Below are 27028 nucleotides of genomic sequence, written 5' to 3'. Positions count from 1 at the left end.
GACTTTGCCTTGTTTTTCGTTATTTGTAAACTTTGCAATGTTTTCTTATCTCTCCAGTTCTCTACATTCACATCTTTTGTGAGAGGTACATGCCTCTAACTATATGATTAATTCGCCCGTACCAATTTCTAATTTAACATTCTCTGTACTGCGTCCATTTAGCACTGAGAATACCTTGAAATGAATGATTGTAGATGCCGCTGACGTCTTGTGGAATGAGAATCGGTATGAAGAATTTTATAATCGTGCTTAATACATTTGTGTGCATGAGATGGAGTTGTTTGTAGTGCCTGTATCTTCACAGACCAATCTGTTCATTCTGTTATTGGCTTCTGCTGGTTTGCAGTTGGCTGATAACCTTTGAATGTATTGTGCCAGTGGGTTGTTAACAGCTCTGCAATTGCCCTATCTTTGACCTTGTAGTCATTATATTTTTTCTTCAGTTTTCTGTTTTTATTCTAAATTTAAATTGTATTTTAATTTGCTTAATTAGTTTTAAAAGCCTTATCTAAACTGTGGTCTTTAACAGTGGTTATTCATATTGGCCATTATCATCTCATAGTGACAGGGATGGAGGGGTTTGAAGTTGGGGTCGTATGTATGTGAATGCTCTGAATACAAATTCATTCAAATCATCTTGAGCGTATCAGAACTCGGAAAGGGCTGTGGATTTGGTCTCATATTGATGAATAATTACAGTGTATAGAATTGTTTATTTGTTGATAATGTAAATACATTTGAGGAGCTTGTAATTGTCATAAATAGCTAAATGTACAATAAAATTGCTTTTGGCCTATCAAGTTTGATAGATTTGTGAAAATATGGGTAGATTTCATATATTTTTAATTCACAGAAGTGCAACTAATTGTGTTTTTGTAAAGAGATAGTACAAAATGTCTGTTTTAACAGATTTTAATGCATCAGGAATAAAGACCCTTTAGTGTCATTAACCATAAGAACTCACGTCTCTGAGAACGCACACACAAACACATACAGTGCCCTCCACAATTATTGGCACCCTTAGTTGTGACCAAAACAGGCTATGAAAAAATATGTCTTTGCTGTTTATCCTCTTGGACTTTCCCTCAAAATATTCACAAAAATCTTACCTTTTCATTGAAGTAAAATCCTTAAAAGAATTAATTTTTTTGACATTAGATAAAATATTTTTCTCCAAAACATGGGTGCCACAATTATTGGCACCCCTAGAAAATCCTATAATTAAAATCTAAGTGAAGTGATTACCAGTCATGTTTTACATTTTTGAGTTCACCTGTTTGATTAGGAACTCTTAAGTGGTCAACCATCGCTTCCTGCTTCACTGAGGTATAAATATGAGGCGACACAGGCCAAATACCCTTAGTCATTCATCAAGCTGGGAAAGACAAAAGAACTCGGTGCCAAAGTGCGACAAAAAGTTGTTGAGCTGCTGAAACCCTGGTTTAGGGATATAAGAACATATCTAAACAGTTGGAAATACCCACTTCCACAATCAGGTCAATAGCTGAGAAGTTAAAAGCGACAGGAGATGTAAGGAATCAGCCTGGAAGAGGACCTATCTGTAAATTGACCACACGCACCATTAGGAGGATGGTTCGACTGGCAAAAGAATATCCAAGGATCACAGCTGGATAATTGCAGAGGTTAGTTAAGTCCTGGGGTCAGAAAGTCTCCAGAACTACCATCAGACTGCACCTACATCACCACAAGTTGTTTTTGAGGGTTGTCAGAAAAAAGCCTCTGCTGTCAATCAACAACAAACTAAAGTGCCTACAGTTTGCCAAATGTAAGTCAGACTTTTATATTAGAATGATATGGTCAGATGAGACCAAAATAAGGCTTCTTGGCCACAAACATCAAAGGTGTGTTTGGCGTAGACAGATAGATAGCCATACAGAAGAGCACCCCATACCCACTTTGAAGTATGGTGGTGGATCTCTGATGTTGGGGGGCTGTTTTTCTTCCAAAGGCCCTCAACATCTTATTAGGATACCTGGTATCATGGACTCCATCACATACCAGAAGATATTCAATGAAAACCCAACAGCCCCCTCTAGGAAGCTTAAAATGGGCCGTGGTTGGACCTTCCAGCAGGACAATGATCCGAAGAACACCTCAAAATCAACACAAAAATGGTTCACAGACAGCAGAATAAAGGTTTGACCATGGCCATCACAGTCCCCCAACCTAAACCCCATAGAAAGTCTGTGGGAAGAGCTTTAGCTGAATCTGCAAGTGTTGACCTCAGAATCTGAAGGATCTGGAGTGATACTGTATGTAGGAATGGTCTCAGATTCGTGCCATGTGTTCACCAACCTCATCACGCATTATAGGAGAAGACTTGGAGCTGTTATCTTGGCAAAGGAAGGCTGCTCTAAACATTAAATTAAGGGGTGCCAATAATTGTGGCACACCTGTTTAGGAGAATAATATGTATTTAATGTAAAAAAATAAATTCTTTCAATAACTTTATTTCAATGAAAAGGTAAGATTTTTGTGAATATTTTGAGTGAAAGACCAAGAGGATAAACAACAAACAAATATTTTTTCATAGCCTGTTTTGGTCACATTCACTAAGGGTGCCAATAATTGCGGAGGGCACTGTATACACTCAGACCTGCAAAAGCTCAATTCACGTTTTTTCTTACACACACGGTTTTGCAAGTGTAGGAGCCCTTTCTCTGTCAATCTCTTGCCCTCTCTCACACACACACACACACACACACACACACACACACCTGTACACTCAGACTTACAAAAGCTCTATTGCTGTTTTTTCTGACACACTCAGGGCCTGATTTACTAACAGGAGTGCGCCCATTTCTGGCGTAAAATAGCGGTCGTAAACATAAAACGGTATTTACTAAGGGGGCGCAGCGCATATTAACGCCTGTGGGTGTGAACAGGGGCGGTTTCGTGGACGTGGGTGGTAACGTAGGCGTGAAGCGCACTTTACATGGGAGGAGAGAAGGTAAGTTTGCCTAATGATGTAATGCGTGGTATTTACTAAACTGCCTGTCGAGCGCACGTCTCCAATTTGCAGGATAATTCTCCGCCTCATAAAAGCACGTTTTAACCAGGAAGCGCATTTTCATTGAGTCTGAATACGTTGATATGGCAGCAGTAATAAGAGCAAGGCGAAGACATAGACAGAGGCAGCGCACCGAAATAATTTTTTCAACTCGTATAACACTTTTTCAATTAAGCAAACCAGAAATCATTAGACGGTACAGGTTAACCAGCCACGCAATACTTCAATTACTGGACCAGATCAGAGAGACATCCAACCCTCCACCCAGCGATCACATTCCATTCCATCAGTTGTTAAAACTAATTTGCAAATATTGGCCTCCGGATAATTTCAACCAGTTTGTGGAAAAGTGAATTCCCCTTTCCACCGTCAACATTAACATTGACTTATAACTCACGTTGCCCCGCAGACACTTTACTCTCGTTGCCCGCAGGAGCGAGAGAGAGAGGCATTGAACTCGCGCACACACCCACACACACACAGAGCCATGACTATGGCTAGCTACCCATACAATGCCGCGAGTACGGCTCTGAACGCAATTGTGGACTTTGAAATCGCAAACTTTCCTAACGTAATCGGAACCATTGATTGCACCCACGTCCATATATATTGTAGTGAACCCATGTCCCTTGTAGAAATTATTAATCTCGCCATGTACACATCTATATTGTTATAATAGACAGTTTATGCATTAATGCCACCAATAGCATATTCTTTATAATCGTGTTCTTTTAAACATCTTGCTGTAGGTGATGGCGGGCAGAACAACAATATAGCAGCGCACACATTGAATCAGGTTCAGTGATTGAGCGAACGTGAACCAATATATATATATCTCCACCTCGCTGAACCTTCATTTTCTCTTCCTAAATAAATACCACGGAAAATGCGCAAAAACACTGTGCGTTAATGTGCGACAGCAGTTTAAGCAGCGGTCGCAGTGTTAGTAAATCAGGCCCTATATAGGGCGGAGTAAACACAGATTGCCCAGCGCGATCTGGTTTGATAAATACCAAGTAAAATGCGCAAAAACACCGTGCGTTAATTTGCGAACGCAGACTAAGCAGCGCTCGCATATTAGTAAATGAGGCCCTCAGTTACACACGGTTTTGCAAGTGTAGGAGCCCTTTCTCTGTCAATCTCTTGCCATCACACACACACACACAACAAAAACAGCATTCAGACACACCTGCCTCTTTGTTGTTGCCCCAAATACACATGCAGGAACACAGCCTCTCTCTCTGCCCCTCCCACACACACAGACACACACACACACGGGCAGAGACATTTCCTCTATTCTCTCACATACATGACCATAGGACCACAGAGCAGAAGAAGACAAGGCATGTTTACAAATACATCTCTTTGAAATAGACACTGAGAAAGGAACCCAGAATTTCTGTGAATACCTGTCTGGCCCATGTCTGGCCCATTGGTTATAACACAACTGAAGTGTCGACCTTGCAGTAGCATGCGCTCATGTGTTAGACAGGAGCTTGTGTGAATAGAATGCTGTATAGAAGGCACTGCGTGTGTGTGTGAGAGAATGACCCCTTGTGTGTGTGATAGTTAGATCGTGATGTGGCCTTTGGCCCTCACACACTGGGCTCCTGAATTTACCTACGTTGTTCTTCACTTGCAAAAGGTTTCGCGACAGATTACTAAATATAAATGTGAATGTTCACCAACATGGATGATTTGTTCAAAGCTGTTCCTCATGTGGTATTTCCAGTCCATGTAAGGACCGGCCTCTTTCTTTGCCTAATCAGCCTGCTGTTAAGGGTGGTCTAGGTGACGACAAAGAGGCAGAGCGATCATTTGAAATCAGCATTAAAGTCTAGGTCATATTATTCTACACGTACTATACCTTAATGTTTCTTAGAATTAGAATTAGTGTTTAGCAGATATCTGTGTGTTCCTGAATGTGCCATTTCTATCTGTGTACCTCTGTGTTTCTCAGTGATAAGGTTTGGGTGTTTTGGTTATGTCTCGGCCATAGGGTCGCTCTAACTCCTGTGAGCATATATCGCATTAGCTGGTATCTGGACCCAGGGTTGGCCCACAAGATCCGAGCTCTGTTATTAACACCCCCGTCACATGTCAAATCTGTCCACAACAATATGGCTGCTATGGAGGGGGTTGGAAACAATGCTGTATTGGGATCTGATTTGTCAGAAATCATGTGGGTTTGGTCATTTGTGTTTTGTTTTCAAATTGTGTTTTTATTAATTAGTTTAGAGGACCTTCCCTTGAAAGGGGACCTTTATCGAATTTGTAACTAACCCAAGACCACAAGGGATGTTCAGCCAAACAAACAGCCCCTTTGATACAGCATGTCCGACTTAACCTGGAGAGGCTGAAATATATTGTGCAGTTCTGCATTGTGCCTCAGTCTGATTTAATGACCACTGGAATATCAATGAAGCCCTGCTCCTGATGCAAATGAGGTGTCTTGGTGAGATGATCTCTAATGCTTCTCCATGGATAATCCCTGATAACCATTCCAATGCCAACGGTAAGAGAGGAGGGAGCTTTGCTCATCCCCCTGTAAGTCTACAAATCTATGATGGCGGTCCATTTACGCACACCACACACTACAGCCAGTGACCTGCATTGTAAGTGACGTAGGTTATAACTCAAGCAGCAGCAGATTAAGGAGAAGCAACCTAAACATTTAAAATGCTTAATGTTAGTTAAATAATGGTGAAAAGGTAAATGTAGTTACACCCCTTGTTACCACCTTGTGAGTCTTGTCAGGCCTTGCAGGTTGAGAGGTCTGAACAGGATTGGATTCCATCCAGAGAAGGTGTGTTCATTCAGAAAGAAATGGCGTTTGAAGGGCAGATGAATGCATATTGATGATTACTTTTAGTAGGAGCTCAGTCTTTCCATCGCTGTGAAATCCATTCCATCCACTTTGATGCGGATATTGTGTTAGGTCTCGCAGGAAAAGGGTCCCTGTCACTGAAGAAAAAAAGACAGATTTTAAAGCCAATTTACCCCTTTCAACCTTGAGTAAGTGTTCTTACTTCAGGCATTATGGTTATGTATGTTGTTCTCTTTGGACGAAACCTTTCATTCTGTGCAGGCTCGTGAATAAAGGATGATCCCTGCAATCTGTCAATACTCAATAGGCATTTGAAACGTTGTCATACTAAAGGCCGTGTGGAAGTTTTGCACCCAACATTTAGTTAACCACAACGATCCAGCCTGCACACACTCTAAGCGCTGCATTCAAATATGATAAAACAGATAGGGGAGCCCAAAAAAACTGTTGTATTGAACCAGATCAGAAGTGAAAGAAACCATTTGTGTCTGAATCAGTTCCAGCCAGCCAAGCACATTCAGTTGGCTGCCCGACTCAGGCTAAATCCTCAGTACTCCGATCCTCTGTCTCCAGGAGTCGGCAAGACATCCTCAGGACCCATTATTCCATGTGTGATTTGTGCCCACAAACTTTGTGATTTGCCTTGATATTTGTGCTACACACAGACACACACACAAAAAGAACTGTGTCTTTGATTCTTGTTGGCTTATTATTTTTAATGACTAAAATACCCCAGTAGCAAAGTTTTAAAAAGGTATGTAGGGAGAGTGTGTGGTGTTTACTTAGACATTGGGAATTAAATAAGCCTCACTTACATGCTGTTTGGCTATAATATCAGTCAGGTGTTTAATGCATTTATATCAATGTAAACAAATCAATACTTATGTACATATGAAATATGAGTACTTTTGCAGAGTACTGTCTCAGTTTTCCTCAGTAAGACATTTGTGAAATGAGACATGAAATGTATGCCTAATGGCCAGGCCATGCCATGCCATGGTTCATCTTGAAAACATAGTATCCCGGTAATGTTTTAACTAATTTTGCAAGACTACCGAAACTGTTGTGATATGACTAATTCATTTCACAGCTCTGGGCTTCAGTTACACTGGAAGATAATGTATAGGGTAAAATGCCAAACAAAATGCAACATCCAATAATAGTCATAATAATAACACAACCAAGACACATAAATATACACAGAAGGCTGGTTAGAAGGCTTGGTTAGATTGGCTGTGTGTGAAGAGTGGTATTTTGAGCACGGCTTTGAAAGAGAGGTATGATTAATGCAAGCAGAGTTGTTGTTTGGTGAGAACTTACAATCTACAATTAAAAACAAACCACCACCTTCAACCTAAGTTCTGACCCATCAAATCAGAGGCATATAATATCAATGTGGTCCATGAACGATACGAAAAGTTAAATTGATTCAAATTGATTTAATGAAATTCATTTGATGTTGCATTTCAATTAATTTCGTTACATAAATTCAATGCAGAATTTTAAAAAGTAATGATCTGAAGTTGCATGACATGTATTTAGACAGGTGCCGGGAACTGCAGGGCGGGGTTTTAGCAAAAAGGCATTTTGATTAGCCCGAGTTAAAACCGAGGAACGCCCTCGGACGGCGTTGTAAACAATCACAAACTGAGCATGCGCTTTTGCCCGATACAATAATGGAGGACCATCCTTACTGCCCGTGGTAAATTCTGAATAAATGCCCTTCTTACTCTGAAGATCTGAGGCACCAAACAGTACTCAACAGCTCGAGATATGTAAGTGGATTTCCACAGTCTGCTGGTGATTCAATTTTCTTTTTTGGTCACTTCATGTGTGTTTTTGTTTCACTACAAATCAGTATTTGTTGCTAGCTAGTTAAAATGCTAGCGATTCTCTGCCTGCAGCTAACAAGCTAATACTTGCTAGCGTGCTATCCTATCTACCTAGCCAGCTAGCTAACGCCAAGTTGAACTGCATAGCGTTTCCCTATCAGCAAGAACTTGCGTTTCATTGAACTCGTTGTAGCTTCACAGTTATTTGCTGAACGGCATGATTAACGTAATACAAATGCATTGAAATAACTTTTTACATTGCTTCAAGTACTAGTTTTCGTTTTTAAGCAACTTACTTAAACACAATGCGAGCTATTTATTTTCCGGGAGTTAAGCTGATCTAGGCCTTCGTTTGACGAACGTGTGAGTTGTCCAATGAAAAATGAAATGGAGAATGTATTCATTGTACTTATCCTATGGTTGGTGTCCGAATGGGAGGATCTTATGAAGACGCGATGACAGATTAGCACGCTAACATAAGCTAGTGTGTGATCCTTTACAGAAAACCCAAAACGTTAGCTAGCTATGATATAGTTAGCTAACGTAATCGTGCTCAACATGACTTTATCAATATTCTGCCTTTCTACTCACACTTCAAAATTGCAAACAGTTGGAAGTAGTTACATTTAAAATAGTTATTGCAGTTGTATTTTGCAAGCAAACTCACGCACGTGACTTCACAACTATTTATTTCTTGTTCGTGTATTGTTTGCTGGCTAGCTAGCTAGTTATGCTAGTTGGCCAACTCTGCCTGTGAATGTCATGCAGTGAATGTTAGTAAGCTAAGCAGCTAACTATTTTGCTTGGTAACTTTCTAACGTTAAGGCCGCTCTGATAACTCCCCGGAAGCCTTTAAAGTCTGTCGTTTCCTTTGAAACGTCGATGTGGCGGCATGTGGAAGCTTACTGTTAAATGCAATTCAGTTGACAAAGCAGTTGTCAGCTAGCTGTTTGTTTTGTAGCTACGTTAGTTAAATGCGCCAGGGGATTGACCAAACTATAGGTGGCGACAAACGGCCTCAGCAACCTTCATCCACAGGTCTTAGACGTGTAAACTGTTATCCTAATGCAACCTGCTTGGACATGTTTGTTCTACAATCATCTAATAACCGACTCTGAATCGATTACCTATGTTTGTTGTTTAGTGAGACTGTGGCAACATGGCTTCAGATTCTGCATCCCAGAATCCTGGCTGCAGGATCATGACTTTTCAGCCCACCAAGGAAGAGTTCAAAGATTTCAGTCGCTACATAGCCTACATGGAGTCACAAGGAGCACATCGGGCCGGAATGGCAAAGGTAAACTGGTTTGAAGACATACTTTGGTTTGAAGACAGGCATTTAGTGCAAATTATGGTAATGAGGATTGTTAACTGTTGCATTAACTGTCCTTATTTGCTCTAGGTCATACCACCTAAAGATTGGAAACCCAGGAAAACGTACGATGACATTGATGACCTGGTGATTCCCGCGCCCATTCAGCAAGTGGTGACTGGCCAGTCAGGTCTCTTCACCCAGTACAACATTCAGAAAAAGCCCATGACTCTCCGGGAGTTCCGCAAGACTGCAAATACAGACAAGTGAGAAGACTTATTCGCTCACAGAGACCACTTTCAATACAAACGTGATGAAACATAGGCAAGCGTCATGTTGCATGAACCTCCCAAAAAGATAAAGCAACAAGATTCTTGATTTGTGTCTGGGATCTTTTCAGTTAGCTTATAAGAGTTTTGTTTTTTGCTTTGTTGAATATGTCCTCATGTGTGCTCTCTCAATATGCATTAAGTTCTTTGCATAGTAGAGGCACAGAGTATGACCACCTTCTGTATAGACCATTTACTAACTTTATCTGTCCATGTAGGTTCTGTAACCCCAGATATGTGGACTTTGATGAACTGGAGAGAAAGTACTGGAAGAACCTGACTTTTAACCCGCCCCTCTATGGAGCAGATGTCAATGGCACCCTCTATGATCCAGTGAGTCAGTTGTTTTTCTCTTGAAAAGAAGCCTACCTTTCTCCCTAACTGCCAACTGCTGCTGGATTTTGTAACTCTAGAGTCTGTTTCCTGGCTGGTTCAGACAGCTATTTTGTTGCATATTTAGCCACTGATTAGTTTGTTTGAAAGAGTTTTCTGCACCATCCATTCTCAGTCATTGGTATCAGGCTTAAAAGACTGAAAGCTTAAAGCTCCTGTGAAGCATAGCAACTGTAGGAGTCCACCGTTTCACTTTGAAATCATCATTGCAGAACTGGTTGAATCTCTTTGGTATTTACTTAATTGGTCAGTGCAGTAGAACGATGCAAGATTTTAGTTGCTGGTCGTAGCATTCCCAGTGTCTCTGTTTTTATTTCCGCTGTCATAACCTGAAAACGAAAGTGAGCTTCAGTATTCCAAAGAAATAATGCGTATAGGAGCCATTTAAATGGTCCCACTGTCCATTGTTCGTCCACTTTCTGAGGAGTCTCTCAATACTTCTGTTCTCTTGTTCCTTCTACCCTTAGGACGTGACTGAATGGAACATAGGGTGTCTGAATACTATCCTGGACACGGTGGAGAGAGAGAGTGGCATCAAAATAAAAGGTGTGAACACCCCGTACCTGTACTTTGGGATGTGGAAGAGCACATTCGCCTGGCACACCGAAGACATGGATCTCTACAGCATTAACTACCTGCACTTTGGAGAGCCCAAGTCTTGGTAAAATGAGCTTACATGGCACAAAATATTTTGTGTGGCTTGCCAGGGTTGTTTTGGTGCTAAGAAGGGAAAAGCTGTTGTACTTGAGGTCTAATGCTTAATCCTCTCTTCAGGTATTGTGTTCCTCCTGAACATGGAAAAAGACTGGAGCGCCTAGCTAAAGGTATGTATAAAGTTGTACTGAGGGGAAATAAAAAGAAATATCTTTTTGTGTGTTGGACATAAACGTGACCTTTGCGTCTTGCAGGCTTTTTCCCTGGAAGTGCCCAAAGTTGTGAGGCCTTCTTACGACACAAGATGACTTTAATTTCACCATCAATACTTAAAAAATATGGAATACCTTTTGAGAAGGTGAGATTGCAGACAACATGACGTAGACTGTAACGTAGTCTGTAAGGTGATGCTTTGATTTCTTCTTCCTGAAATGTCCTCATGTGAACCATGGGTTTCACAATTTGATGCATGTTCTCAGAGGAGTAATCCACGTCTGTTTGTAATTATCTGGTGTTGATCAAAGTGATGTGTGACTTTCCAGGTCACTCAGGAAGCTGGTCAGTTCATAGTGACCTTTCCCTATGGTTACCATGCTGGGTTCAATCACGGCTTCAACTGTGCAGAGTCCACCAACTTTGCCACACAGCGGTGGATTGAGTATGGGAAGCAGGCCACACTGGTAGGGGCAAATGGCTGGATTGCCAATACAGTTGTTGAAGTATTTTTTGAGATATTTGTTTTTAAGTTTTTGTAGCACACTATACCGTGACCTTATTTAACGGAGAATAATATACAGAATATTAGGAGGTCTAATTTAAGGAATATAGTTATTCCAAGAGTAGAAACCATGAAAGAATGCCATGAATTATAAGAGGCAGTTTTAGAGTCCTCAACAAGCTTTTTAAATGGTATACGCTGAAGCATTCTTGCTTAGGAAAGTCATTACTATGAGGGTTAACCCAACGCCATTTGCCTTGTGTTGCAGTGCTCGTGCCGAAAGGACATGGTGAAGATCTCGATGGACCTGTTTGTGAGGAAGTTCCAACCGGAGCGCTACAAGCTGTGGCTGGCCGGGAAGGACAACGGGCCCATCGACCACTCCAAGCCGACCCCAGAGGCGGCGGAGTTCCTGCAGGGCGGCAGGGAGAGGTTCCTGGTGGAGCTCAGGAAGGAGGAGAGCAGCGATCAGGGGGACCACATGGAGACGGAGGCCTCCAGCACCACTGAGGGAAAGGTGGAGAGGTGGGTGGCTGTTCTCCTAATCACACACACACACACACACACACACACACTAAACATGTATATATTAGGGGTGGGAATTGGCAAAAATTTGACGATTCGATATTATTGCGATATTTGGGCCACGATTCAATATTATTGCGATTCTCAATATATTGCGATACAGCAAGTATTTCGATTCTGCGATATATTGCGATTCATGGTCCCCATATTATTCAAAGACATTACAAAAAAAGAGGAAAAAGACTGCTCAACTCACTTCAAATGGCACATTTAATTATGTGAACAACAGTGCAAAAACTTAGGAGGGTAGTGCAAAACTTTGTCCTTGAACATTCAGGACACAGGACCTTTGTAATTATTTCGGAATAGGTGACCTCTCACATGAACGCTGAGCTCCCAGCACATAAATTAAAATTATTTAAATACAATAGAGTAACACAAAGCAGACTTAATAGAGTAACTCAGTGCTTCAATCAACTTGAGAAAAATGAACAAAAATGTGTACTGCTAGAGTCCAGTCTAGTTGGCTGCAAGGTCATGAATCAAAATGTTAAATTCATTTTGGAATGTTGGCATTTTTGCTCAGAAAAAGCAGTTGGTCAACATGCTCAAATGTTAAAGTGCTCCTCTGGGCTGTGACTATATCCCCTGCAGTGGAGAACACCCTTTCAGCAGACACATTTGTGCCTGGAATGCTCAGGTATCTTTTGGCGAGTTTCGCCAGGAAAGGATACATTTTCTCATGAGCTTTCCACCAGTTAAGAGGGTTTTCTTCAAGTGGCAGTGGAGAAGCCTCCTGGTATCTCTTCACTTCCTCTTCAGCTCGGGAAAATGCTGACTTTAGTGGGGCTGTGGTAGAAAATGTTTCTCCCAGTAAATCAGCTAACCCAGATCTTCTTTTAGGTTGTGTCTCGTCAAGCACCTCAAGATCCTGTCCATCCATTTCTATTCCAGAGGCACTGCTGGTCTCTTCTTGCCTAATAGTGGGCTGTAGAAAAAATAAATAGATGTAAGAAAATAACCAAAGTAGCCAGATGAACATAGGCTTGGTTTTAATAAATAAATAATAAATAATTTGTAAACTCCTTTCTGATATTTTAAAATAATAACTAAATAATGAACTTGTAGTTCAATAAAGCCTACCTGAAAGCCTTCAGAGGCTGCCTCCACAACCAGTTTGGAATAAGTGGCACTGATGATATATATTGTAATCTAACAGTTAATTTATTTAAAAACATGATTTTTCTTAATGTTGTCGGTATTCCAAGAGTTCATGAGACCAAGAATCCACAGGTGCATCACAGGTGCAACTAATCATTAGATACATATAGGCTGAGTCATGCCTAGCTAACTCCTTAATGCATCTAAATCAAAAACGGGGTGGGGAAAACAGCTAATACTAAATCTGAGGTCTCATAGCCTCAGAGAAGCTTTTGTTTTTATTACTTCTAGTCTTTTTCTCAGTTTTTTTTTTTATTACCTCTTATTGTGGGTGCACCATTGTTAATCCAAATGTTTCAGAAGAAACCCGTTTTGAAATTCTGTTTTCAAAAACTGCCTTGATTTTGATTTTGTTGTTGACATCTTTGCGTTTTGTGGATGTTGTACAGCATCTCTACAGAGAAAACGGCCGTGAAGAGACCGCATGGCTGTGTTGAGACTGAGACGCAGCAGCCGCAGCAGGAGACGCAGCCTCAGACGCAGCCTCAGACGCAGCCTCAGACGCAGGAGACGCCCGGGCCAGGCCAAGAAGAGGTGGAGCAGAAGAAGGCTCGTCTCTCTCCGCCCGAGAATGAAACCAAGAAGCAGGAGTCGAGCTCAGCAAGCCCAGGTAACGCGTGGGACAGAAACCCCCCTCTAAGCTTTTCAAGACTGTTTTAGAATCTCACATATTTCACTCTGAATAACTCTTTGAGAACGACATGCATTTTCACACTTTGATTCACTGACTCAGTAGTCAACTCGCTGTGTAATCACAAGAGACTTGCATGCTTAAAGGGTTAATGGTGGACTTTTCAATGGACTTTCCTCATTATGCAGGGCTGCACAACAAGATTTGACTGCAATTGAAATATGCTTAAACTTCTGCTTTGATGTACTAGGGCACAGTGGGACCAGTTTGTAGATACTCGGTGAACATGTTATTAACACCGAATAAACGTTTGTTTGTTTGTTTATTTATTTGTATGTTTATTTGTTTGTTTGTTTTTCAGTTTCAGTTCAAGTGCCAGAGCCCCAGCAGCAGCAGCCGAAACCATGTGAGGTGCCTCAGCAGAACCAGCTCCAGGCAGACACCCAGGCCCAGGCAGAGAGCAGCACCCCACAGCCAGCAGAGTCAACAAAGCTTGGGAGGAAAAAGGTAAAGGCGGCACGGGCAGAGCCAACCAGTCCACAGCCTGCACAGGAAGAGCCCACTGCAGCAGAGCAGGGTTCATCTGCTGGGGGTGAAGCCTTGGAGGGGAAGCCTGCTGAAGAGGTGAAGGCCTCTGTGGAGCCAGGGCAGGGGAAACACGGAGTCCAGGAGTGCCCACAGGTGGAGGGTTCAGATCAGGCAGCAGATGCTGCTGCTCCTGCTCCTGGCGCTCCTGCTCCTGCTGTAGGGGATGTGCCTGCTGAGGTGGAACCAGCAGAATCTAAGCCCACTGTTCTGGAACCCTCACAAGTGGAGGGTTCAGAGAAGGTGGAACGTTCTGTGGGCGACCCAGAAGACGAGAAGCCAGCTGTCGAGACGACGACCACGACAGAAGACGAGAAGATAGCTGTCGAGACGACGACCACGACAGAAGACGAGAAGATAGCTGTCGAGACGACGACCACGACAGAAGACGAGAAGATAGCTGTCGAGACGACGACGACTAGGACGGATGACGAGAAGATAGCTGTCGAGACGACGGCTACGACAACAACGACGGCGACAGAAGCGAAACACATTGAGGTGCAACCAACCAAAGGAAAGCCTTCTGCGGTGGAGCCGCCAAAGTTGCTGCCTGTGAAGTTTGAGCCTCTCAAGATGGAGCGGACCAAGGCGAAGCCTGCGAAACCTTCCATCTGTCTCACCAGGAACAGCACCATGTCCCCTCCGACACCATCGCCGTCACCCTCGCCGCCGCGATCACAGGCCCCTGCCCAGCCACCAGCCAAAGTAGCCAAAGCCAAGGCAGTCGCCCCAGCGCCCGCCCCAGTGCCCACACCAGTGCCCACGGAGCCCCATGCCGCCGCAGGGGCACCAGCCCTCACTGAGGTCAACACCAAACCTGCCCCTGCAACCTCAGTTACCCCGGTCCCTGTGTCTACCCCTAGCCATACCCCGGTTAACCCCCCAGCTACTACGCCGGTGGCCCCCAGTACCAGCCCGGTCCAAAGGCTCTTCCAGAGGACGCTGAGCCCGGCAGAGGTGCTGCACGTCCACAGCTACGCCAAAGGAGACTACAGCAGCGAGGGCGAGACGCCACGCAGGGAGGACCGGAACAGCGTCGGAGACGACAGCGACCTTGAGGACGACGATGATGATGATGATGACGACGACGAAGATGATGACGAAGATGATGATGACGAGGACGTCAAGAAGGTGAGTGAAGGGGGTCGGGAAGTTTGTGTGCATACTGTAGTTAAAGTATACCATAGTGAAATGCATACATTGGTCAGAAGTATACATTTGTCAAAAGATTTTGAAAATACATAATGTGATTTAAAAGCAGTCATAGTCATAGTGTGATATCCAGTACCTCGTCTGAAGTTGCAATACATCACGGTCTGTTGTAAACGTGTTTGGGTTTATTCTTCATGTTGCAGGAGGCCGATGATGGATCTGTAGGAGAGGGTATGACTGAGCGCCTGGGGATGCTCCCCCGTCACCATCCACTCATCAAGGACAGCATGAGCGATGAGGGTAAGACCCCTGGAGGGACATCACAGGGACAACACCAAACACTTCCCAGAAATTTCAATAACTTCAAGGGGCCAAATTTACGTGTGTTTATCCTGCGTCTTTCTGGTCATCATCTAGGCCTAGGTATTAAATATAGCACAGCTAAACAGCAGTGGTGAGTGCAATTTATGAATGCGTAGCTGTCCGTTTCTAACTTGGCTAATCGGTATGATGATCAAGTGTTGGTAATGAATCACCTGCTGCACATGTTGTGTGTACATTTTAAAGCCTAGACTGCAGGAGGGACGTCGCCATTATGTCTGAAAATAAACTGTGACAACTTTGTGTAATTTATACATTTTACAAACCAGTGAAATGACTATTTTGAAGTATCGCATTATGAAATGAATATCACTAAGCTGTTTGAGTGGATTGATCCTACCAGTGAACATTCTGAATCCCTTTTGGCTAGTCGGTGTTGTTCGAGTATTCGCGATGCATCAATGCTGCCAAATGCTCAGATAACTGCACTTTCGTAGTCATTTGATCACGGGTGACATTTAAACCCCCTTGAATAATAACTCTTCATATTGGTGATCGTGCAATTAGCCAAGTTAGATGCGTCATAGAGGAAAACACCCTTTGTAAATTTGTATTCCTGTTACATTTAGGTCACAGTTCAGTTTATTGACCCTTAAGCTCTGAAATTATGAAATGAATGATGCATGCTCCCTTGAAGGCTGTTAAATGGAATTGTAACATAAAATGAGAGATTGCATTTGCTCTGACTTTAATCTAAAAGCTATTTTATTGAGCACCACTTTCAGTAGTTGGGAAAAGATTAGCTGAAGCTGCCTTTGAGATAAAATCACAAGACCCTTTGTGTGTTGATGGAGGTTGAGAGGTGGTGTCATCTATAATCACCTGTGTTCCCTCTGCGTGTTGATGGAGGTTGAGAGGTGGTGTCCCTATAATGTGTGTGTGTGTGTGTGTGTTCCCCAGAGCTGCAGGAGCCAGCGGCAGTGGAGGACGAGGTGGTGGAGGGCGACGCCTGGGCCCGGCCGCTGGCCCACCTGTGGCAGAACCGACCCTACAGCCTGGAGAAGGAGAAGGAGTTCAACCGCAGCATGGGCCTGCAGCGACCCTACTGCGCCGTGTGCATGCTCTTCCACACCTACCAGCAGGTAAGAACCCTACTGCACCGTGTGCATGCTCTTCCACACCTACCAGCGGGTAAGAACCCTACTGCGGGTAAGAGAGCAGTCAGTCGCTCAAGGTGACCTCAAAGCATTGGCACAGAGAATAAGGGGGCTTTGCCTTGGTTTAGCCTTAAAGTGGTAGTAGTCACATGGGTGTTTCAGTCAGATCAGATTGTCTGTCTGTTTACACACGCGCACGTTTACACACACACGCGCACGTTTACACACACGTGTTAACACACACGCACGTTCACACGCACGTAAGTTTCATTGGAATTCAGTTCTATCTGTTCCCATCTACTTCCAAGTGGCATGGCTTGCCACAAAATAAAGGAATTAGACTTGGACCGAAGTGGAGTTTTGTTTACAGTGGACTTTCTCCTTCATAGTTTATCTCGTCCCTTAAAGCCACAGGTAATGAAGGCTTGGGCATGTGAATAAAGCAGCTAATGAAGGAGTGGGTGTTATGGCTGCCCTGCTGGTGCTGTGACTGTTTGAAAAGTAGCTTAAATAAGTGAGGTCATTTTATTTGACAGTGCATTAATCGGAAGGAAAACGTTCATGGTAAATCTATTATCTTGTTGGTGTGATAATGTGCTGCAAAGATTGGAATTGAGATTCCAGACAAAATTGATGAAAACAATGTTTTCTGCATCTGAAACGATTTTGCAGACTTGAAAGGGTTAATGGAACGTTCACAATTCAAGGGTTGGGTACATGTCTGAAAATGGCAGTGAGATGCACGACCACTGGTCTGGGAGCCTGAAGGCAGGTCGCCATGTTTGTGTGTTGCGAGGTCTTTCTTTCTTCTTATATTACTTTTTATCTTCTCTGTCCCCCCCCCAGACTGAATGTGCAGACAGCGACCCCTCGGGGCCTCTGGTGGGCCCGGTGGCTCGTCAGCGGACCAAGCCCTTGATTCCCGAGGCCTGCTTCACCACCACCACCGAGGAGTCGGCCGAAACGGAGCTGACGGCGCCCTACCTGGAGGCCGACGGCACCAGCCTGCTCATCAGCTGCACCGTGTGCAGCGTACGCGTCCACGCCAGTGAGTGACAGGGCTAACTGCCTGCTGCCATGGATACGGGACCTGGGTGGGGAGGAGGAGGAGGGAACTTATGTAGTGCAGTATTTACATATTTTGTGAAGTTATGTTGAATTTCTATATATAGCTATACATCACAGTGTTGAATGCTATAAATGTTTTATATGTACATTCAACATGTTTTTCACAGTCCACTGCATTATATTGTTTAAAGGTATTAATGTAAGGGTTTGTTTTGTTCAGCGTTTTTATTGGTTTCATCTTTTTAAACTTGGGTAGGTCAGACCTTGTAGCCAATATTATGATATTGCAGTATATTGAAGAATTGTGTACAAATTGAGTTTCAGTTAAACTTTTTTTTTTTTTTTTAACTGATCTAAACTTACTGGATCAAATACAGTTTTATGATTGGCTATCTATTCACTCCATTCTTCCATTCCATTCTCGGTTTGTGCAATAACATGTCCATTTTATTTATAATTTGGCTAGCTAGCCCTTCCACACAGACTAGATGGTAAGCCCTAACCATAGTTTATCAGTACAGGAGGCCAAATTCACCAAACAGGTTAGTTCCAGGCTACTGTGCTGTAAGAGCACTGCCATACTTGATCTGACCACCAGTTGGTTGTTTAGTTCTGTTCTCATTTAATTTTGCCCTCTCCCCATGTCGCTCTTGCTGTGACTGCCCCTGACTTTGGGACCCGCCGGTCTACACTAGGACTGCCTGTTGAACTCCCAAAAGGGTTTCTACTGATCAGTTGAAGTACCAAGGAGCATTGCTTATTTTGGCAACCAGTGATGGTTTCACTTAGCCTGACGATGTCATATTCATAATTGTAGTCAGAATATGAGTCTGATGCTGCTCCATTGAGCTGTGATGATGGGGCATGTTTCAACGAACCAGGAAAAAAAATTCCTCTTCGCTCAATTGGATACCTAGAACCAATCAGAGCAACGTAGTATGACCATCTGATTCATTAAAGTTTTGCCGGATCCAGTAGGAAGGACGGCAAAAACATCATCACAGAGCCAGACCGAACTTCCCAACCTCAAATTTTGTGGGCGGGGTTCGGTATCCAGGCTAGGTTTCACCTCAACATTACAACAAGAGAGTTAAGCAACTTGACTTCCTTTAGCAGTTATTTATGACCATTAACAGATGGCAGCAGCAGTGGCAACCCAAAATCCTTCTTAACTAGAATATATCTTGTACATAAAGTTTAAGCATTACCTTTGAGCTAATATGCAACCACGCCGATGGTCCCTTAGCCGTGTTTATTGTTAACGTACGGTTGTCATGATCTCGATTGGTGGTTGCTATGACGAGGGTGAAGGAGCATCACATGCTGTTTGTCCCATGCCAGGTTGCTATGGCGTCAACCCACACAGTGTGACCAAAGGCTGGAAGTGTGCCCGCTGCAAGGCCAACGCCATGGCCGAGGTACTAATCCCAGCATGCCGTCTTCACACACACACTAAAGCCCTCATGAACACGCTCTTGCTTGCATGTGTCTGCTCAGGCACTCTCTCTGCGCGCACACACACACACACACACACACACACACTAAAGCCCTCATGAACACACTCATGCTGTAGTAACGTGTTAGTAATACACTCTTCACACACACACACACACACACACACACACACACACACACACACACACACACACTAAAGCCCTCATGAACACACTCATTGGTCTGATCATGATGTAGTAACATGTTAGTAATACACCCTTCACACACACACACACACACACTAAAGCCCTCATGAACACACTCATGCTGTAGTAACGTGTTAGTAATACACTCTTCTCTCACACACACACACACACACACACACACACACACACACACACACACACACACACTAAAGCCCTCATGAACACACTAATGCTGTAGTAACGTGTTAGTAATACACTCTTCTCTCACACACACACACACACACACACACACACTAAAGCCCTCATGAACACACTAATGCTGTAGTAACGTGTTAGTAATACACACACACACACACACACACACACACACACTAAAGCCCTCATGAACACACTCATTGGTCTGATCATGCTGTAGTAACATGTTAGTAATACACCCTTCACACACACTAAAGCCCTCATGAACACACTCATGCTGTAGTAACGTGTTAGTAATACACACACACACACACACACACACACACACTAAAGCCCTCATGAACACACTCATGCTGTAGTAACATGTTAGTAATACACTCCACACACACACACACACACACTAAAGCCCTCATGAACACAACTATGTTCTAGTAACATGTTAGTAATACACCCTTCACACACACTAAAGCCCTCATGAACACACTCATTGGTCTGATCATGCTGTAGTAACATGTTAGTAGGACACCCTTCACACACACTAAAGCCCTCATGAACACGCTCATTGGTAGTAACATGTTAGTAAAACACTGCAATTTCTTGGAGTAGTACATTTCCATTTGAAAATCAAAGTCTTGTTTTTTTTAATCTTATAGACTTTGAAATGTAATAAGCAAGGCTCTTGAGATATAGTAAACAAAGACTCTCTTTACTACGCTCCTAAGACTTTATGACCTGGTTTCTCAGCAGACTGAGGGCTTGCACTCATCTGCACTGCTGTCCGTATGAAAGCCCTTATGTTTGTGCAGCCACTGCTCTTAATGCCTTACTGCGGTGAATAGCTGTCTTGTTAGTCATGTGTGTGTTTCTCTCTGTCTGTCTGTCTGTGTGTGTGTGTGTGTGTGTGTGTGTGTGTGTGTGTGTGTGTCCACAGAGCTGCTGCCTGTGCGCGCTGAGGGGAGGGGCCATGCACCGAGCCAACAATGACAAGTGAGTGAGCAGGAAGACCCAACAGAAGGGGCCAGATAGGGCAAGATAGGGCGTTATCACCCTGCCTGCCTGCCTGCCCGCCGCCTTAGCTGACCCCTCATTACGGGCCCTCGTGAACCATGGCAGCGCTGGCCCTGGGGTGGTGCGCTTGCCCTGGGGTGGTGCAAGGGCCTGTGGGGTGGTGTGAGGGGGCCTGGGTTGGTGTGAGGGCCCTGGGGTGGTGCGAGGGCCTTAAATACTGGGTCAAGTCTGAACACAGCCTTCTTTTGGCTTTTGTGTCGGTTATTGAAACATCTACCAAATCAAACATAATGAACAAAAAATATAGATATATTTCATTTTTTTCAAGTATTGTAATGGTTGGCTCTTTAAGCCTATTTGCGTTAGTCATATGTTGCTATCTGGGTCTCATGTCAGACTAGCAGGACATTGGCCATACAACAGTGAAAATCTGTCATATATTCTGATTCTACATGCTGGTTTAAATATTCAGTTGTTTGTGTGAGATGTGTTAACGTGTGCGTGTCCTCTGTCTGCCTGTGTTTGTGTGCGTCCTGGCTGCCACAGGTGGGTGCATGTCCTGTGTGCAGTGGCTGTGCTGGAGGCGCGCTTCGTGAACATCACCGATCGCTCCCCTGTGGACCTCAGTGGCATCCCCCTGCAGAGGTTTAAACTGGTGAGTTCCTCACACTCCCCTCGTACCATTCAGCTGCTGGACAGGAGACCCTGTCATGTATTGATAATAAACGACACAAACGATATAATTTAAAATGCTATAGATAACATTTACATTTAGACATTAAGCAGACCCTTTTATCCAAAGCGACGTATAAACGGGCGAACAATCAAACATTCAGAGATTATAGCAGTACAAGGGTGTCCCCCACACCATCATCACAAACCTAGTTTTATAGAAACGCCACAATGATGTAGTTGTGTTTAGTCACACTTGTGTTTGCCTGTAGCGTTGTTATCATTGCCAAAAAAACCTGTGAAGAATTAACCTGTGAACCGTGTCATGCCATGCGAACACACTCTTGACATGACTTCCAGGTTTCCAACGTAGTGATGCCAAGATGGCGTACCTTCTGATGTCCATCAAAACACCTTTGACTTGGGATTCTGTTGTCTAGCAAAAGCAATGATGTATTTGAGCCGTGTGCTTTGTCGTGTTCTGCCGCCGTTGTTCTGCATTCCACCCCTGTTCCCCTCTGTCTGTCCCCTGCAGAAGTGCTACTACTGTAAGCGGCGGATGAAGAAGCCGTCCGGCTGCTGTGTGCAGTGCTCCCACGGCCGCTGCCCCACCTCCTACCATCCCACCTGCGCCCAGGCCGCTGGCATCCTCATGCAGCCCAGAGACTGGCCCTTCGTCGTCTACGTCACCTGCTGTCGGCACAAAGGCCCCGTCCAGGCTGAGGTGAGCCAGGAAGGAGAGTAGAGAGTGAGACGGGAGGAGGGGAGATGCAGACAGACAGACAGACAGACAGACAGGGGGAGTTGGAGACAGAGCTGGAGACAGAGCTGGAGACAGAGCTGGAGACAGAGCTGGAGACAGAGCTGGAGACAGAGCTGGAGACAGAGCTGGAGACAGAGCTGGAGACAGAGCTGGAGACAGAGCTGGAGACAGAGCTGGAGACAGAGCTGGAGACAGAGCTGGAGACAGAGCTGGAGACAGAGCTGGAGACAGACAGACAGACAGACAGACAGACAGACAGACAGACAGACAGACAGACAGAGCTGGAGACAGACAGACAGACAGAGCTGGAGACAGACAGACAGACAGAGCTGGAGACAGACAGAGCTGGAGACAGACAGACTGACAGACAGACAGAGCTGGAGACAGACAGACTGACAGACAGACAGAGCTGGAGACAGACAGACTGACAGACAGACAGAGCTGGAGACAGACAGACTGACAGACAGACAGAGCTGGAGACACAGACAGACAGACAGGGTGAGCTGGAGCAAGACACACTCACTCAGACAGACAGAGCTGGAGACAGACAGACAGACAGGGTGAGCTGGAGCAAGACGGACGGACGGACGGACGGACGGACGGACGGACGGACGGACGGGACGGACAGAACATACATGGGAAATGGATTATCTTTCCCGCAGTCAACAGTATCAACTGGGTGAAAAATGTCCATATGAATGTCAGAGCATGGAAACATGACTAGGAGGGAGGAAAAGGGGACATTCTGAAGGTCATGTGAACCATTTTAACTGATGTCATTTTCATTTCCTATGGGATGTTTACCGTCATGGTGGTCAAAGATCTCTTGCTGTCCGGAAATGCTTGGAAAAATATGTACTTGCTGATGGTTCATAATCTTATTTCCCCAAATGTTTTTTCAGAATTCATCTTTAATTTATTTTTAAATGTTAATGCATTGCAAAATGTATAAGTTGACATTTTTTAGGGTGGGTATTGGATGTTATAGTTTGTAAAACAAAAATACATTTTAGTGGTGTGGAGAATAAAAAAGCTACTTATATGGAAAGCATATAATATATTACAGTAGTAAAGTAATATAGTTATTGTGACGTAAAGTATTAGTGTCTGTTTTGATACTCATCAAGGTGTGCTCGTATAATTCTTTCTGACAATAATGTCTGTGCGCGTCTGTGTCTGTGTCTGTGTATGTCTGTCTGTGTCTGTGTCTGTGTCTGTGTCTGTGACTGTGTCTGTCTGTGTCGTCTGTGTCTGTGTCTGTGTCTGTGTCTGTGTGTTGGTGTGTGTGTGTGTGTTCCCAGCGTAATAAGGCAGCCCTGAGAGAGCTGACCGTGGGGCAGAAAGTTATCTGCAAGCACAAAAATGGACGCTACTACCAATGCGACGTTGTGCAGCTGTACAAGGAGACCTTCTATGAGGTCAACTTCGACGACGGCTCCTTCAGTGACAACCTCTTTCCTGAGGACATCGTGGTAAGACGCTTCCTCAGTACTCGAGCTCTAACCGGAGATGTTTTATCAGAGAAGTGGAGCTGCTAATAACATGTGAAGAGTGTGGGACTCTTGTAGCTACTCTGGAAGGCCTGTGTCAGATCAGCAGCAAGGACCATAGTTTAAGTCCCACTGAGCCGCAATATGGATTAAGCATACCTACAGTACATGTCTTCAATATACTGATATAGTGTCCTTGGATATAAATATCTGGCAAAAAATATTTATTCAGTTCAGTTTTACTTATGTAATGGCATTAACTGTGTGTGTGTGTGTGTGTGTGCAGAATCGGGACTGTGTTCAGCAGGGACCTCCTGCCCAGGGCGAGGTTGTGCAGGTGAGGTGGACGGATGGCCTCGTCTACGGAGCCAAATTTGTGGCAGCTCACGTCATCCAGATGTACCAGGTGAGAGGAGAGCAGCCAATAACACTAATTCTACTCTTTAAACATGGCTAAATGTACATCTTTGAATCCTTGTTTTTGAGTGACTGACCTCTTTCTGGCTGTTCTTATGTTTAGGTGGAATTTGAAGATGGCTCCCAGCTTACATTCAAGAGGGATGAGGTCTACACCCTGGATGAAGACCTGCCAAAGAGAGTCAAATCGAGACTGGTAAGTCACGGCTGTGTGTGTGTGTGTGTGTGTGTGTGTACTCCTACTTTGTACTATGACCATGCTGTCTCTTGGTCTTTGGTGAGCATTCTGTGCCAAAAGCCTTCAGCTCATTTTTGACAAATAAATGGTGCCTTGTGACAGAAGTACGTCTGTTCGAACAACCGATAACAACCACCTTTTCAATTCGATACTCTCTGCTATTTAGCATGCAAGAATACAACTGCTTCTATCAGTTCATCACTGTTAGCGGTGCCGGCTGTGGTGTGGTTGGTGTTTGTAAGGTTGGCATGCTAGATCTTTCACGTTTCCACCGACACTCCTGTGACTCTCCATCTCCTCCCCTGCAGTCCAAGGCGTCGGACATGAGATTTGACGAGATGTTCGGCGAGAAGAAAGTCCAGGAGACCAAGAGGCAGCGGGTGATCAACTCCAGGTACCGGGGAGACTACATCGAGCCTGTCATCTACCGAGCCATCATGGAGTAGCCGAGCAGGGAACAGACCCCAACCCCCACCCCCCCTGGGAGGTTCCTGTGTCACCGCCGCCTGACTGATCACCAGCACTGATAAACCAGGACCATCCACCAGAGCTCAGCCGAAAGAGTGGGCGTCATGACAACAACGACGACGACTCTCGTTTCTCTTTATCGACACGCTTTGTTTCTTCCTGACTCTTCCGAGAGAACTGTGAACAAGAACTCTTCCCCATAATTGATTGTTCATATTCAGACACACACACACACACACACACACACACACACACACACACACACACACTTTACACTCAACAACCCAATCACTTGCAGCGTTATTTTTAATTTTGTGATGTGTAGGTAGTGAGCCATAAGTGCATCTGTTGACCCCGAGTGGAGAGGTGGAGGTACTCTCTTAAGAAAGGTAAAACTCTTACGTAATGCAACTCGCTTAAGTAAGGTGACTGTCTTAAGTAAGGTAGCTCTCTTAAGGCTTGTCCCTCTCATGACCCGGTGCCTTTCTAGACCGGGCCCTGAGTTCTCTGAGTGGGAGTCCACCTCTGGCAGGAATGAGTTCTGTTCAGTTCTGGCCCTGGTTCTGGTTCTGAAGCCGTGCCTCCGTCTGTGTGTTCAGCCAGGAGGAAAGAAAGGCATCCACCTTTTAAGTGATGCTGAAGATTGTGTTCATGTGGAAAGGCTTACGAGGTCATAGTTCTCTAACAAATGTTCGAACAGAGATGTTTTCTGCATTTCAAAGAATGTTGCCTATTGTCAATCAGTTTCATGTATTTATTTTTGAAAGCGCTCATCAGGGAGTGTGTGTTCTGCCTGTGAGGTATAGGGAGGCGCAGCCGTTGCCATTTAATTTTACACACCTCTAAGCAGGAGTCCAATGTCAACAGATGACCGCATTCCCGAACAATGTACATTTATATTAGGAATATAATGAATATAGCGTTTCCATTTTTTTAGAGGTGTTTTTTTTTTTTTTTTTTTTTTTACCAACATATTTATTATATGGTGCTTTATGAAATTAACCTTGGCAATACAATTGTGTCAGTAACTATGCTGTAAGTTCGAGGTTCTGGACCGACTTGTTGTTCGTCCTATTTTTGCTATGAAGATCTTCTGGACAGAACCCCCCTTCCAGTGAAATGCCACGGATTTCTTTTACACGCAGCCAAGGTCCTTCCTCTTTTAAATGAACGCCGTGCTTCGCGCTCTAATTTAAGTCCGACTTTGACTGGACCGTTTTAATAGCAACATGCAGCCATTGCAGTTCGCTTTCCTCGAGATGATAATGACATTTATTTTCAATGCATTATTTTTGCACTCATATTAATATTAAGAATAATAATAATAATAATAATCTATATTTGTCGCTTCCCGGCATAGCCAAGTTCAAAGTTTGGAAGATGCACTTAACGAAAGGACATCCAGAGGCCTTCAGCAGTCCCAGGTTTGCCTGTATATTGATGTCTAGTGTGTGTTTTGTCAGACTCTGCAGTGCTGATGGCCGTAGGAGATAACAGTCGATTTTATCAAGGTCCACTTTTCAAACGCAGAATCGTAGGCCGGTCGCTATCTAATATCACCACTCAGACAGAGCAGTTCGAAATGGAAAGGAGTTTTCTATTTTAAAATAGTCTATTTTATTGCTTTTGTTTATATTTTCCATGTTCTGTGTCCTTATATACTGTGTGATAGCCTTGTATGTAGTTTATTTAAAGATGTTGAGCTGTTTCTGCTGGAAGTGGATGTTTGTCGGCTGCTTCCTGTTTTTAAGCTTTGCTCAGACGTGTTCCCCCATCCCTGGCCTGTTTGGCATGGATGCCAGTCTCTCTCGCTTGTTCACTCACATCATATTCATGGATTTTGTAAAGACCATCAGTTTGTGTCAGTAAAAAGATATGGGCATACAAGTTCCACTTTGGGGCAAGGAGTGCTTTCTTAATTGTTTTGCTGTCTGAAACGTTCATCATCACAGCTTCACATTTGAAAGTTATATTTGGAAAGCTGTCATATTTAGTTCCTGTAGTGAGGAAATATGTGTTCCTTGACCTACCACAACCATGTAGCCCGGCGGGACCAGTGAAGAGTGTGTTTCTCCTGAGGTCCTGTTCATTCTGTTTATCTTGATAATTTCTTTCCTGTGTTTTTACGCATTTGTTTACATTTTTCAGGGCAGAAACATGGTAAACAAATGCATAGCAATCCCTTACAGTTGGAATTAACAGGGCTTGTTGGAAACACAATTTTTACGACTAAGGATGAAGTCATGGCTGTAAGGCCATAACTATTTTTCAAAAATTAAACTTCCATGTTGCTTTTTTAAAAAAGGCACTTCGTCATGCACAGAGTATGAGCACTTGACAACTTTCTGGTCTGTTAGCACCACCAATTTAAGCTATACCCG

At 44.0% G+C, this 27028-nt stretch overlaps 1 protein-coding gene across 1 annotated transcript; it reads left to right on the top strand.

Annotated features, from left to right (window-relative positions):
* Positions 1 to 7529: 7529 nt before the first annotated feature.
* kdm4aa (lysine (K)-specific demethylase 4A-a) lies at positions 7530 to 26519 on the top strand. Its single transcript, XM_080832121.1, has 22 exons — positions 7530 to 7633; positions 8835 to 8987; positions 9093 to 9268; positions 9550 to 9664; positions 10192 to 10385; positions 10499 to 10548; positions 10633 to 10736; positions 10921 to 11058; positions 11365 to 11621; positions 13232 to 13452; positions 13835 to 15189; positions 15414 to 15510; positions 16492 to 16673; positions 17535 to 17736; positions 19098 to 19174; positions 20523 to 20578; positions 21146 to 21254; positions 21807 to 21995; positions 23336 to 23506; positions 23811 to 23930; positions 24045 to 24137; positions 24488 to 26519. Exons 2-22 carry the CDS (start codon positions 8850 to 8852, stop codon positions 24623 to 24625), a joined length of 4182 nt encoding a protein of 1393 aa, XP_080688247.1. The 5' UTR covers positions 7530 to 7633; positions 8835 to 8849; the 3' UTR covers positions 24626 to 26519.
* Positions 26520 to 27028: the final 509 nt, after the last annotated feature.

This window comes from Sprattus sprattus (assembly GCF_963457725.1).
Source record: "Sprattus sprattus genome assembly, chromosome: 2".
NCBI lineage: Eukaryota > Metazoa > Chordata > Actinopteri > Clupeiformes > Clupeidae > Sprattus > Sprattus sprattus.
Note: the sequence above shows the minus strand (reverse complement) of the source record. Positions and strands in the feature narration are given on the sequence as shown.

What these genes read in the sequence shown, in the direction of transcription:
- kdm4aa (XM_080832121.1), top strand. Translation starts at nt 8,850, where the DNA reads ATGGCTTCAGATTCTGCATCCCAGAATCCTGGCTGCAGGATCATGACT. An exon ending in TTTGGAGAGCCCAAGTCTTG is followed by an intron (nt 10,386 to 10,498) that starts GTAAAATGAGCT and finishes TCCTCTCTTCAG; the next exon opens with GTATTGTGTTCCTCCTGAAC. An exon ending in TCTTTCCTGAGGACATCGTG is followed by an intron (nt 23,507 to 23,810) that starts GTAAGACGCTTC and finishes GTGTGTGTGCAG; the next exon opens with AATCGGGACTGTGTTCAGCA.